This window comes from Oncorhynchus mykiss, chromosome 6 (genome assembly GCF_057628025.1).
Source record: "Oncorhynchus mykiss isolate SJ-2025 chromosome 6, ASM5762802v1, whole genome shotgun sequence".
NCBI lineage: Eukaryota > Metazoa > Chordata > Actinopteri > Salmoniformes > Salmonidae > Oncorhynchus > Oncorhynchus mykiss.
Window position 1 is genome coordinate 12,291,604 of NC_143027.1, and position 13,434 is coordinate 12,305,037.

General features: G+C 46.7%; 1 protein-coding gene across 1 annotated transcript in view; it reads right to left on the reverse strand.

The window, feature by feature from the left end:
• The window catches only part of LOC110525279 (adhesion G protein-coupled receptor V1), a 255,023-nt gene that overhangs the window by 113,218 nt on the left and 128,371 nt on the right, over positions 1–13,434 (reverse strand). Inside the window, exons 71-77 of the mRNA XM_036979421.2 lie at positions 12,820–12,963; positions 11,901–12,072; positions 11,307–11,448; positions 10,300–11,147; positions 8,762–8,882; positions 8,469–8,640; positions 5,684–5,926 (exon numbers count right to left, since the gene is read on the reverse strand). Of these exons, the coding sequence (XP_036835316.2) occupies positions 5,684–5,926; positions 8,469–8,640; positions 8,762–8,882; positions 10,300–11,147; positions 11,307–11,448; positions 11,901–12,072; positions 12,820–12,963 (1,842 nt within the window). The remainder of the gene's footprint in view (positions 1–5,683; positions 5,927–8,468; positions 8,641–8,761; positions 8,883–10,299; positions 11,148–11,306; positions 11,449–11,900; positions 12,073–12,819; positions 12,964–13,434) is intronic.

The following is a 13,434-nucleotide window of genomic DNA, read 5'->3' on the forward strand; positions in this document are numbered from 1 at the left end:
CAGGATGTGGAGACTGGAGATAACCTGGTCATATGTAACAGGATGTGGAGACTGTAGTTAACCTGGTCATATGTAACAGGATGTGGAGACTGGAGATAACCTGGTCATATGTAACAGGATGTGGAGACTGTAGTTAACCTGGTCATATGTAACAGGATGTGGAGACTGGAGATAACCTGGTTATATGTAACAGGATGTGGAGACTGGAGATAACCTGGTCATATGTAACAGGATGTGGAGACTGGAGATAACCTGGTCATATGTAACAGGATGTGGAGACTGTAGTTAACCTGGTTATATGTAACAGGATGTGGAGACTGTAGTTAACCTGGTCATATGTAACAGGATGTGGAGACTGGAGATAACCTGGTCATATGTAACAGGATGTGGAGACTGTAGTTAACCTGGTCATATGTAACAGGATGTGGAGACTGGAGATAACCTGGTTATATGTAACAGGATGTGGAGACTGGAGATAACCTGGTCATATGTAACAGGATGTGGAGACTGGAGATAACCTGGTCATATGTAACAGGATGTGGAGACTGGAGATAACCTGGTCATATGTAACAGGATGTGGAGACTGGAGATAACCTGGTCATATGTAACAGGATGTGGAGACTGTAGTTAACCTGGTCATATGTAACAGGATGTGGAGACTGGAGATAACCTGGTCATATGTAACAGGATGTGGAGACTGTAGTTAACCTGGTCATATGTAACAGGATGTGGAGACTGGAGATAACCTGGTCATATGTATCAGGATGTGGAGACTGGAGATAACCTGGTCATATGTAACAGGATGTGGAGACTGGAGATAACCTGGTCATATGTATCAGGATGTGGAGACTGGAGATAACCTGGTCATATGTAACAGGAGGTGGAGACTGGAGATAACCTGGTCATATGTATCAGGATGTGGAGACTGGAGATAACCTGGTCATATGTAACAGGATGTGGAGACTGGAGATAACCTGGTCATATGTAACAGGATGTGGAGACTGGAGATAACCTGGTCATATGTAACAGGATGTGGAGACTGTAGTTAACCTGGTCATATGTAACAGGATGTGGAGACTGGAGATAACCTGGTTATATGTAACAGGATGTGGAGACTGGACATAACCTGGTCATATGTAACAGGATGTGGAGACTGGAGTTAACCTGGTCATATGTAACAGGATGTGGAGACTGTAGTTAACCTGGTCATATGTAACAGGATGTGGAGACTGTAGTTAACCTGGTCATATGTAACAGGATGTGGAGACTGGAGATAACCTGGTCATATGTAACAGGATGTGGAGACTGGAGATAACCTGGTCATATGTAACAGGATGTGGAGACTGGAGATAACCTGGTCATATGTAACAGGATGTGGAGACTGGAGATAACCTGGTCATATGTAACAGGATGTGGAGACTGGAGATAACCTGGTCATATGTAACAGGATGTGGAGACTGTAGTTAACCTGGTCATATGTAACAGGATGTGGAGACTGGAGATAACCTGGTCATATGTAACAGGATGTGGAGACTGTAGTTAACCTGGTCATATGTAACAGGATGTGGAGACTGGAGATAACCTGGTTATATGTAACAGGATGTGGAGACTGGAGATAACCTGGTCATATGTAACAGGATGTGGAGACTGGAGATAACCTGGTCATATGTAACAGGATGTGGAGACTGTAGTTAACCTGGTCATATGTAACAGGATGTGGAGACTGTAGTTAACCTGGTCATATGTAACAGGATGTGGAGACTGGAGATAACCTGGTCATATGTAACAGGATGTGGAGACTGTAGTTAACCTGGTCATATGTAACAGGATGTGGAGACTGGAGATAACCTGGTTATATGTAACAGGATGTGGAGACTGGAGATAACCTGGTCATATGTAACAGGATGTGGAGACTGGAGATAACCTGGTCATATGTAACAGGATGTGGAGACTGTAGTTAACCTGGTTATATGTAACAGGATGTGGAGACTGTAGTTAACCTGGTCATATGTAACAGGATGTGGAGACTGGAGATAACCTGGTCATATGTAACAGGATGTGGAGACTGGAGATAACCTGGTCATATGTAACAGGATGTGGAGACTGGAGATAACCTGGTTATATGTAACAGGATGTGGAGACTGGACATAACCTGGTCATATGTAACAGGATGTGGAGACTGGAGTTAACCTGGTCATATGTAACAGGATGTGGAGACTGTAGTTAACCTGGTCATATGTAACAGGATGTGGAGACTGTAGTTAACCTGGTCATATGTAACAGGATGTGGAGACTGGAGATAACCTGGTCATATGTAACAGGATGTGGAGACTGGAGATAACCTGGTCATATGTAACAGGATGTGGAGACTGTAGTTAACCTGGTCATATGTAACAGGATGTGGAGACTGTAGATAACCTGGTCATATGTAACAGGATGTGGAGACTGTAGTTAACCTGGTCATATGTAACAGGATGTGGAGACTGTAGTTAACCTGGTCATATGTAACAGGATGTGGAGACTGGAGATAACCTGGTCATATGTAACATCATGTGGAGACTGGAGATAACCTGGTCATATGTAACAGGATGTGGAGACTGGAGATAACCTGGTCATATGTAACAGGATGTGGAGACTGTAGTTAACCTGGTCATATGTAACAGGATGTGGAGACTGTAGTTAACCTGGTCATATGTAACAGGATGTGGAGACTGGAGATAACCTGGTCATATGTAACAGGATGTGGAGACTGGAGATAACCTGGTCATATGTAACAGGATGTGGAGACTGGAGATAACCTGGTCATACGTAACAGGATGTGGAGACTGGAGATAACCTGGTCATATGTAACAGGATGTGGAGACTGGAGATAACCTGGTCATATGTAACAGGATGTGGAGACTGGAGATAACCTGGTCATATGTAACAGGATGTGGAGACTGGAGATAACCTGGTCATATGTATCAGGATGTGGAGACTGGAGATAACCTGGTCATATGTAACAGGATGTGGAGACTGTAGTTAACCTGGTCATATGTAACAGGATGTGGAGACTGGAGATAACCTGGTCATATGTAACAGGATGTGGAGACTGGAGATAACCTGGTCATATGTATCAGGATGTGGAGACTGGAGATAACCTGGTTATATGTAACAGGATGTGGAGACTGTAGTTAACCTGGTTATATGTAACAGGATGTGGAGACTGTAGTTAACCTGGTTATATGTAACAGGATGTGGAGACTGTAGTTAACCTTGTCATATGTAATAGGATGTGGAGACTGTAGTTAACCTGGTTATATGTAACAGGATGTGGAGACTGGAGATAACCTGGTTATATGTAACAGGATGTGGAGACTGTAGTTAACCTGGTTATATGTAACAGGATGTGGAGACTGTAGTTAACCTGGTTATATGTAACAGGATGTGGAGACTGTAGTTAACCTGGTTATATGTAACAGGATGTGGAGACTGTAGTTAACCTGGTTATATGTAACAGGATGTGGAGACTGTAGTTAACCTGGTCATATGTAATAGGATGTGGAGACTGTAGTTAACCTGGTTATATGTAACAGGATGTGGAGACTGTAGTTAACCTGGTTATATGTAACAGGATGTGGAGACTGTAGTTAACCTGGTTATACGACCAGTTGGGAGCCCCATGTAGCCCAAGTGTAGATAATCCTATAATAAAAGCAAAATGGTACAAACCTCATGTCGCTGTCATAATCTGTTCAACAGTTATTTGAGTTCTTACCCTTGTAGGATAGCCAGAATTAAGGTGACTAAATAAATGGAGGCCAGAGGGGAAAAAGTGGCAAATAACCTGGAAAATTGAATGGCGTCAGCTGGGCTGGATTCTGTGTAAGAATTAAAGCTAATGGCAACCTGACAGGGTCACTTTCCCAGTGAACTCTTCATCCCTCTTCTCGAATTCACATTCAACAATAGAGGGAAGATAGATATTGATATTGAGACATGACGTGTTATTTTCATATTTTAGTATGTATTTTCATATTGATTCAAAATTCCTATTATTTTTTGAAGATTTCTCACAAAAACAATAGTATCTCTGAAATGTCAACGGAGCACTGAGCGAAAACTAAAGTTTTTTATTTTCAAAGTGTGATGTTCTGACCTTTATTTCCTTTGTTTTGTATTTATTTAGTATGGTCAGGGCGTGAGTTGGGTGGGCAGTCTATGTTTGTTTTTCTAGGTTTTGGGTATTTCTATGTTTTCGGCCTAGTATGGTTCTCAATCAGAGGCAGGTGTCATTAGTTGTCTCTGATTGAAAATCATACTTAGGTAGCCTGGGTTTCACTGTGTGTTTGTGGGTGATTGTTCCTGTCTCTGTGTTTTGCACCAGATAGGGCTGTTTTTGGTTTTCCACGTTTATTGTTTTGTAGTGTTCGTGTTTATCGTTTTTTCATTAAACATGAATCAATATAACCACGCTGCGTTTTGGTCCGCCTCAACTTCACCACAGGAAAACCGTTACACAAAGCCTTTTACATTGAGTTCAGCTCGCGTCATGCTAATGTAGTTGTTACGAGGAACCTGCATTCCTATGTCAACAGAGCTCAGTGCTTATTATTGGATATATTTGGAATCGAAATCCATTTTTTTTAATCCAAAACACGAATAATCATTTGTTTTGGTAATGTTTATTTTATAACAAGGAAATTCAATTTCATCACAAAAGCGTGTTTTCAGTAGACACCCTACACAATAGATCGACAGAAACCATTTGAGGAATAGGGAGCTACTGGATGGAGCGTGTCATCGATACATCCTGAGCCAATTCCTGGGGACTAGGGCTGGGACTGGGACTGAGGCTGGGACTGGGACTGATGTTAGGGTTGGGTGGCTGGGACTGAGGCTGACACTGGGACTGAGGCTAGGGCTGGGACAGGCTGGGACTGGGACTGATGCTAGGGTTGGGTGGCTGGGACAGGCTGGGACTGAGGCTAGGGTTGGGTGGCTGGGACTGAGGCTAGGGTTGGGGGGCTGGGACAGGTTGGGGTTGAAGCTAGGACTGAGGCTGGGCCCGGGACTGAGGCTGACACTGGGGCTGAGACTGAGGCTAGGGTTGGGGGGCTGGGACAGGCTGGGGTTTAGGCTGGGACTGAGCCTAGGGTTGGGTGGCTGGGACAGGCTGGGGTTGAGGCTGGGACTGATGCTGACACCGGGGCTGAGACTGAGGCTAGGGTTCGGTGGCTGGGACTGAGGCTGACACTGGGGCTGAGGCTAGGGTTGGGGGGCTGGGACAGGCTGGGATTGAGGCTGGGGCTGGGAACTAAGGCTAGGATTTGGGGCTGGGTGCTTTTTGGGTGTTAGTGTCTCTTGCTGGCATTGCAGTAGAGTTTGACTTAGATGACCCATGACCAACACACCGTTAGACATTGAAGGTGAAACACATCCGGTCAGTATAATTAGGTGAGGGAGATGAGTGGAAATCTGATCTAGTGAGTTAGACAATACAACAACCTGAATAAGATGGGACTGGTGATTTTCAACCAGAAGGATGTGACTGGTTACAAAGGGAGACAATGTATGGTGAGGGAATGTATGACAATATGTGTGTGGCTATTCCATGAACACTGTACTGTATGTAGTGTGTGTACAGTGTATGTGTGTGTGTGTGTTCACTGTGTGTGTGTGTGTGTGTGTGTATGCTTCTCACCAGCATGCGGTAGAGTACGGTGATGTTGGTGGCCGTGCTGGCCTCTCTGTACACCTGCAGACTGAGGTGGGTGGTCTTGAGGTGGGCTACAGGCAGTCTGGACCCAACTGCAAAGTAGACCAGCCCCAGCGGGTCATCGCTCTCCAGCAGGGTGATGTTGGCAAAGCGGGAACTTTCATTGATGGCAGCACCAACACCCACCTGGTAGATCTCAACCAGGAACCAGGCCTGGTACTCGGGTTCCTATGGCAATACGCAGACAGAGGGAGTTAAGGAACGTCTAACTGGTTATAGATGGAAATACATAACAGAGGAGAAAAGGAAGAAGAAAAGAAAAATAGAATGTGAACATGGATTTATGGGCTTCCCCAGCCATAAGATTATAGTACTGTTAAACATGGGATTATGGGTTTCCCCAGCCATAAGATTATAGTACTGTTAAACATGGGATTATGGGTTTCCCCAGCCATAAGATTATAGTACTGTTAAACATGGGATTATGGGTTTCCCCAGCCATAAGATTATAGTACTGTTAAACATGGGATTATGGGCTTCCCCAGCCATAAAATTATAGTACTGTTAAACATGGGATTATGGGTTTCCCCAGCCATAAGATTATAGTACTGTTAAACATGGGATTATGGGTTTCCCCAGCCATAAGATTATAGTACTGTTAAACATGGGATTATGGGTTTCCCCAGCCATAAGATTATAGTACTGTTAAACATGGGATTATGGGCTTCCCCAGCCATAAGATTATAGTACTGTTAAACATGGGATTATGGGTTTCCCCAGCCATAAGATTATAGTACTGTTAAACATGGGATTATGGGTTTCCCCAGCCATAAGATTATAGTACTGTTAAACATGGGATTATGGGTTTCCCCAGCCATAAGATTATAGTACTGTTAAACATGGGATTATGGGCTTCCCCAGCCATAAGATTATAGTACTGTTAAACATGGGATTATGGGTTTCCCCAGCCATAAGATTATAGTACTGTTAAACATGGGATTATGGGTTTCCCCAGCCATAAGATTATAGTACTGTTAAACATGGGATTATGGGTTTCCCCAGCCATAAGATTATAGTACTGTTAAACATGGGATTATGGGTTTCCCCAGCCATAAAATTATAGTACTGTTAAACATGGGATTATGGGCTTCCCCAGCCATAAGATTATAGTACTGTTAAACATGGGTTTATGGGCTTCCCCAGCCATAAGATTATAGTACTGTTAAACATGGGATTATGGGCTTCCCCAGCCATAAGATTATAGTACTGTTAAACATGGGATTATGGGTTTCCCCAGCCATAAGATTATAGTACTGTTAAACATGGGATTATGGGTTTCCCCAGCCATAAGATTATAGTACTGTTAAACATGGGATTATGGGTTTCCAGGTCATAAAATTACAGTACTGTTAAACATGGGATTATGGGCTTCCAGGCCATAAAATTACAGTACTGTTAAACATGGGATTAGGGGCTTCCCCAGCCATAAAATGACTTTAGTGTTGAACATGGGATTATGGGTTTCCCCAGCCATACAATTACAGTACTGTTGAACATGGGATTATGAGCTTCCCCAGCCATAAAATTACTGTACAGTACAAGCAATGTTTATAAAATTAGTTATAGAATTGAGCCCCAGGACCAGTCCTGCAGCCTTCAACAATCTGGGACTTTTGTCTCTCCTCTCCAAGTCTGAGGACTGTGTCATAACAGCAGGGAAGTAGGAGGGGAGGAAGCACAGCAGACAGACAGCACTCAATCGGAGGAGGTGTGCCCTAAAATAGCCCTCACACACAGACACATAGCAGGACAGGATGTGGGCTGGGTGAGCTGCCTGGTCAGACCACCCAAAAAATCTAATATATGTTTTATTGTTACATACACCGGATAGGCGCAGTGAAATGTGTTGTTTTACAGGGTCAGTCATTGTCAACTTGGGTATTCAAACCAGTGACCTTTCAGATACTGGCCCAACGCTCTAACAACTAGGCTACTTGCTGACCAAGGAGAGGAGAGGAGAGGAGAGGAGAGGAGAGGAGGGTGTGATTACGCCACAGGACCTTCCTGCCCTGCTCCTGTGACCCTATATTGACCTCGATGCCACTCACAGCCCAATCTCTCCACTAACGTCCACATTAATACACAGCCAGAGCCTCTGACACTACAGCAGAAAGAAATGTGGACAAACAAAAGAGATGTGTGGTCTGCCAGAGTCAGAGCTTCAGTATTAGGACATCTAGGGACAGAGCTTCAGGATTAGGACATCCAGGGAGAGAGCTTCAGGATTAGGACATCCAGGGAGAGAGCTTCAGGATTAGGACATCCAGGGACAGAGCTTCAGGATTAGGACATCCAGGGACAGAGCTTCAGTATTAGGACATCTAGGGAGAGAGCTTCAGGATTAGGACATCCAGGGACAGAGCTTCAGTATTAGGACATCTAGGGACAGAGCTTCAGGATTAGGACATCTAGGGACAGAGCTTCAGTATTAGGACATCCAGGGAGAGAGCTTCAGTATTAGGACATCCAGGGAAAGAGCTTCAGTATTAGGACATCCTGCTTGTTCCTTCAAGTCAGTGCTCCAAACAGAGAGGATTTGCTGACAGTTTTATAGTACTGTGACATGTGTCTATTCTGGTACCACCCTGACCTACATTTGATTTTATTTAACCAAGCAAATCAGTTAAGAACAAATTGTTATTTTACAATGACAGCCTACCCCCGGCCAAACCCTCCTCTAACCAAGGGAGAGATACTACCTGGGACTCACCTGGTCCTGTCGGACCTCCATGCTGAAGACACAGAGGACCTGTCCTCTCCTGCAAAGCACTTTGCCTGAGGTCTGCCAGAGCTCCCGTGTCAGGTTCACTCCGTTGTTGACCAGGGATGGCCCCTCCCTGCTGAACGTGGCCCGCCACTTCACCTCAACGTCCTCAAAGGCCCTGTGTGGGGGAAGCAGACCGGTCACACAAACACACACGCAGCGCCCCCCAGTGGCTGGGGGTGATCATTGCAGCTTTCAGGTGATATGGGAACAGGGTCGATATGGAGGAAATGACCTACCTGTTTTGTTGTCTCTGCAAGTAAAGTAGGGCTGTTCTGTTTACTTCTGAGTCCTCGTCCAGACCCTGACCCAGCAGAGAACTCACACTGAAACCCACTATCCCGTTATGGAAATCACTCCCTGAGAGAAAGTGGAGGGAGGGAGTGGGAAGAAAGAGAGAGACAGAGACAGAGACAGAGAGAGAGAGAGAGAGAGAGAGGGAGAGACAGAGAGAGAGGGAGAGAGAGAAAGAAGGAGAGACAGAGAGAGAGACAGAGAGAGAGACAGAGAAAGAAGGAGAGACAGAGAGACAGAGAGAGAGACAGAGAAAGAAGGAGAGAGAGAGAGAGAGAGAGACACAGAGAAAGAAGGAGAGAGAGAGAGAGAGAGACAGAGACAGAGACAGAGAGAGAGAGAGAGAGAGAGAGAGAGACAGAGAAAGAAGGAGAGAGAGAGACACAAAGAAGGAGAGAGAGAGAGAGAGAGACACAGAGAGAGAGAGAGAGACAGAGCGAGAGAGACAGAGAAAGAAGGAGAGAGAGAGAGCGACAGAGACCGAGAAAGAAGGAGAGAGAGACAGACAGAGACAGAGACAGAGACAGAGAAAGAAGGAGAGAGAGAGAGAGAGAGAGAGAGAGACAGAGACAGAGACAGAGACAGAGACAGAGAGAGAGAGAGAGAGAGAGAGAGAAAGAAGGAGAGAGAGAGAGAGAGAGAGAGAGAGAGAAAGAAGGGGAGAGAGAGAGAGAGAGAGAGAGACAGAGACAGAGACAGAGAGACAGAGAAAGAAGGAGAGAGAGAGACACAAAGAAGGAGAGAGAGAGAGAGAGAGACACAGAGAGAGAGAGAGAGACAGAGCGAGAGAGACAGAGAAAGAAGGAGAGAGAGAGAGAGACAGAGACCGAGAAAGAAGGAAAGAGAGAGAGAGAGAGACAGAGACAGAGACAGAGAAAGAAGGAGAGAGAGAGAGAGAGAGACAGAGACAGAGACAGAGAGAGAGAGAGAGAGAGAGAGAGAGAGAGAGAGAGAGAGAAAGAAGGAGAGAGAGAGAGAGAGAGAGAGAGAGAGAGAGAGAGAAAGAAGGGGAGAGAGAGAGAGAGAGAGAGAGAGAGAGAGACAGAGAGAGAGAGAGAGAGAGACAGAGCGAGAGAGACAGAGAAAGAAGGAGAGAGAGAGAGAGACAGAGAGAGAGAGACAAAGAAAGAAGGAAAGAGAGATATTGATATTACTTTTTCCATATGTATGCTATTCACTGTATGTACACAGAGCATTCAACAAACCAGCGCATCAAGCTTCCCAATCCTGTTGTAACGGTGCCTTTGATTATATCATCAGTTATCTTCAACTGAACAGTGGAATAGATTTCACATCACTGGATCTGCAATCAGATGCCCAGTGAACTCATTTAGGGATTGAATTGGAAAACAATGACCTAGACAGAGAACACATTGTTCTAGAGAAACTAGAGCATGACATTACCTTGAATTGGCTGACCAATGGGTAGACTGAGGAGCATATGACATGGAGCCCGAGGCAGATATAGCGTTTCAGTATTTACCTAGGATGATGATTTTGGCAAAGGAGCTGAAGCCCTGCTGGTCGGGCCCATCTGCGATCTGCGCACCTCCCTCTGGGTCGCTGAGGTAGATGAAGAACACTTCCTGTCCCTCAGGCTCAGAGTCATCTAGGATGATGAGGCTGACCTCGGCCTCACTCTGCCCCTCCTGCAGTGACACCAGGGCGGACTCCAGCTTGAAGTCTTGCCCCACCAGGGCCAGGGTCTTGTTGGGCTCTGGAGCAAAGGGAAGAGATGGACTCCCAACACTCCCACCTCCATAAGCCTGCACCTTGACCCTCACTGGCCCAGCCAGACTGCTAGACCTATGGACCCTGAGGAGCACTCTCTTCTCCTGCTGGCTCCCTTCCTCCCTGTCCTCTGTTGTCTCAACCAGTCCCGGCCCGATGCTCAGCACCCCCACCGTGACATCGCTGGCCAGGATGGTAACGGTGGCCACGCTGTGTTGTGGGATGAGATGGGGCCGGGGTTCACCCGATTGGGGGTCACCACCACCGCTCAGTACCTGGACGTCTGTCAGGTTGACAAAGAAGGTTTCGTCTGGCTCCAAGAGCGCGTCATCCAGAACGGACAGCCGGAGCAAGGCGGAGGTCTGGCGAGGTGAGTCAAAGAACAGCTCTCCATCCCGCACTCCAGCGAAGTCCTGTCCTGCCAGGGCACTGCCCGACACCGTCTGGTAAGACAGGCGGGTACGGTTGCTACGAAAACCATAGAGCCGCTGGACGTAGAGGGTGATGGTCTGCACGTCCTCCTTGATGACCAGCTGGCGGGAGTCCGGCGCGAACTGGTACAGCCCCAGAGGCTCAACCTCTGCCACCGTGAACCCTGACCTGGAGAGGGAAACAGAGAGTAGCATCACACCATGGCTGTTAAACTTTGTAACATTACTGTTACATACAGAATGCCATCTTCAGTCAGCGGGTTCCCAGCCCTATGTCTACAGTGCATAGAAGCGCTATAAGCTTGGCAAGTGAGTCTGTTTACTGTACCGGAGTCTAGCTACCCCAGGAGCAGGGGAGCTGGAGCCGGCTGCAGTGAGGTGGAGGGCGAAGGCCGCTGGCTCAGACACATTAGAGAGGGCCTGGAGGGACACAGCCTGGCTCCTCTCTCCATGGGCCATTGTCACTGAGCCTGAGGAGGAGGACAAACACCCTCAGACCACTCCCTCAGACAAACACCCTCAGACAAACACCCTCAGACCACACAGCTCACATCAATTCCTCCTATCTGCGTGGTCATTTTCTAGGGTGTTTGTTGGTGGTGGTGTTTGGAAAGGGAGATAATTAAATGAGACTGGAGGAGATGATCTGGTGGGTTTACTTAGAGAAAATGAGACCTTCTCAGCCTGTTCACATTCCCTCCTTCGGTTAGAGAGAGAGAGAGGGAAAATTAACCAATAGGGAGAGACCTGGACATTTTAGATCCACACCAAACCTCTTCTAAAGCTCACAGTGGTCAGTTTCCCTCTGAGCTCACAGTGGTCAGTTTCCCTCTGAGCTCACAGTGGTCAGTTTCCCTCTGAGCTCACAGTGGTCAGTTTCCCTCTGAGCTCACAGTGGTCAGTTTCCCTTTGAGGTCCTTACCTGAGCTGGGGGTGATGACTCCAGGCCTGAATCCTAACGGAGCCTGTCCGGGGGGGTACCCTGCGCTCCACTCCACCCTCACCGCTCCAAATAACCCAGTCCTGTACACCAGCGCCTCACACACACCCGTCTCCACACTGGAGACCTGCAACGCCAACGAGACAAAGCCCACCTACACACACACACACACACAGGAGGAATAGGGAAAGATGTGACACAACAGTTCCATTAAAGCCCAGTACAGATCTAACAACTTGTGAGACGAAGCAAAACTACATAGTATTAGAATGTTGTGTTGAAGAACGTCTGACTAAAGACGGATCAAAAGGACAAGATGAGTGTTGGAGACCATTTCCACGGTAACGGTGCCTCTGTAGAATGAGGTGATGCCATTATGAGTGTCCACAGCCCTGTGTACCGCTGTAATGCTTTTATAATACTGTCTGTTAGCAGAAGAGGTGGTAGTGGTGGCTAGCTAGGTCAAAATGCTAAGTCTATTTCGTGGTCAGCACCAAGCTGGTCAACTGACTTTGAAAGGCTCATGTAACATGTACTTCTTCTAAGGTCATGACTGAGAGAGGTTGTGTGTTCACAGGGAGGTGCTACCAACCGCAGAGCAGTAATTCAGTTACATACAGAGCATCCTCCCATCCGTCTTTCCAATGTAGTGGGAGTGGAGATGGGTTTCAAAAAGGGTGTAACTACGCCTCCTAGTGGCTAACAGGGGAGCCACACATGCAGCACTTACATCTTCCTCGTTGGGACAATAGTAAGCTCCAGAGTCAAGTTTCCCTATTTATACAGGTCTGGGATCAGCTTCCCACAACCTAATCCTAGCCATAACCATTAATGCAAAACTGAACCAAGATCAGCATTTAGGTGCAACTTCACCTTACTCCATAAAGTTATTAACTGATACCTCAGCGCTGGCTGCTTCCTCTGGGACGGTCACTATGGCGACCCTGGCCTCCAGTAGGAGGCGAGGTGGGGAGCTGAAGAGAGGTCCCAGGAGGCGCACGTCTGTAAGCTCCAAAGTAAAGTTCACACCCACTGAGAGAAACACCTAGAAGAGAGAGAACTTTCAGCCTGGTAACCAGGACTACAGAGGCAGGGTCAGTGACACAGCACTAGAGGACAGAGAGAGAGAGACATTCAGCCTGGTAACCAGGACGACAGAGGCAGGGTCAGTGACACAGCACTAGAAGACAGAGAGAGAGACATTCAGCCTGGTAACCAGGACGACAGAGGCAGGGTCAGTGACACAGCACTAGAAGACAGAGAGAGAGACATTCAGCCTGGTAACCAGGACGACAGAGGCAGGGTCAGTGACACAGCACTAGAGGACAGAGAGAGAGACATTCAGCCTGGTAACCAGGACAACAGAGGCAGGGTCAGTGGAGTACTGGAGACAAGTTTGGTTTGATAAAATGGCCTTATTAGGGAGGTTATGGAAAGCTATGAAAAACTATACAGATTCAATGTTATCTTCATAAAGTGCCAGAAAATGTATGAGTATATTCATAGCACGAGTGCA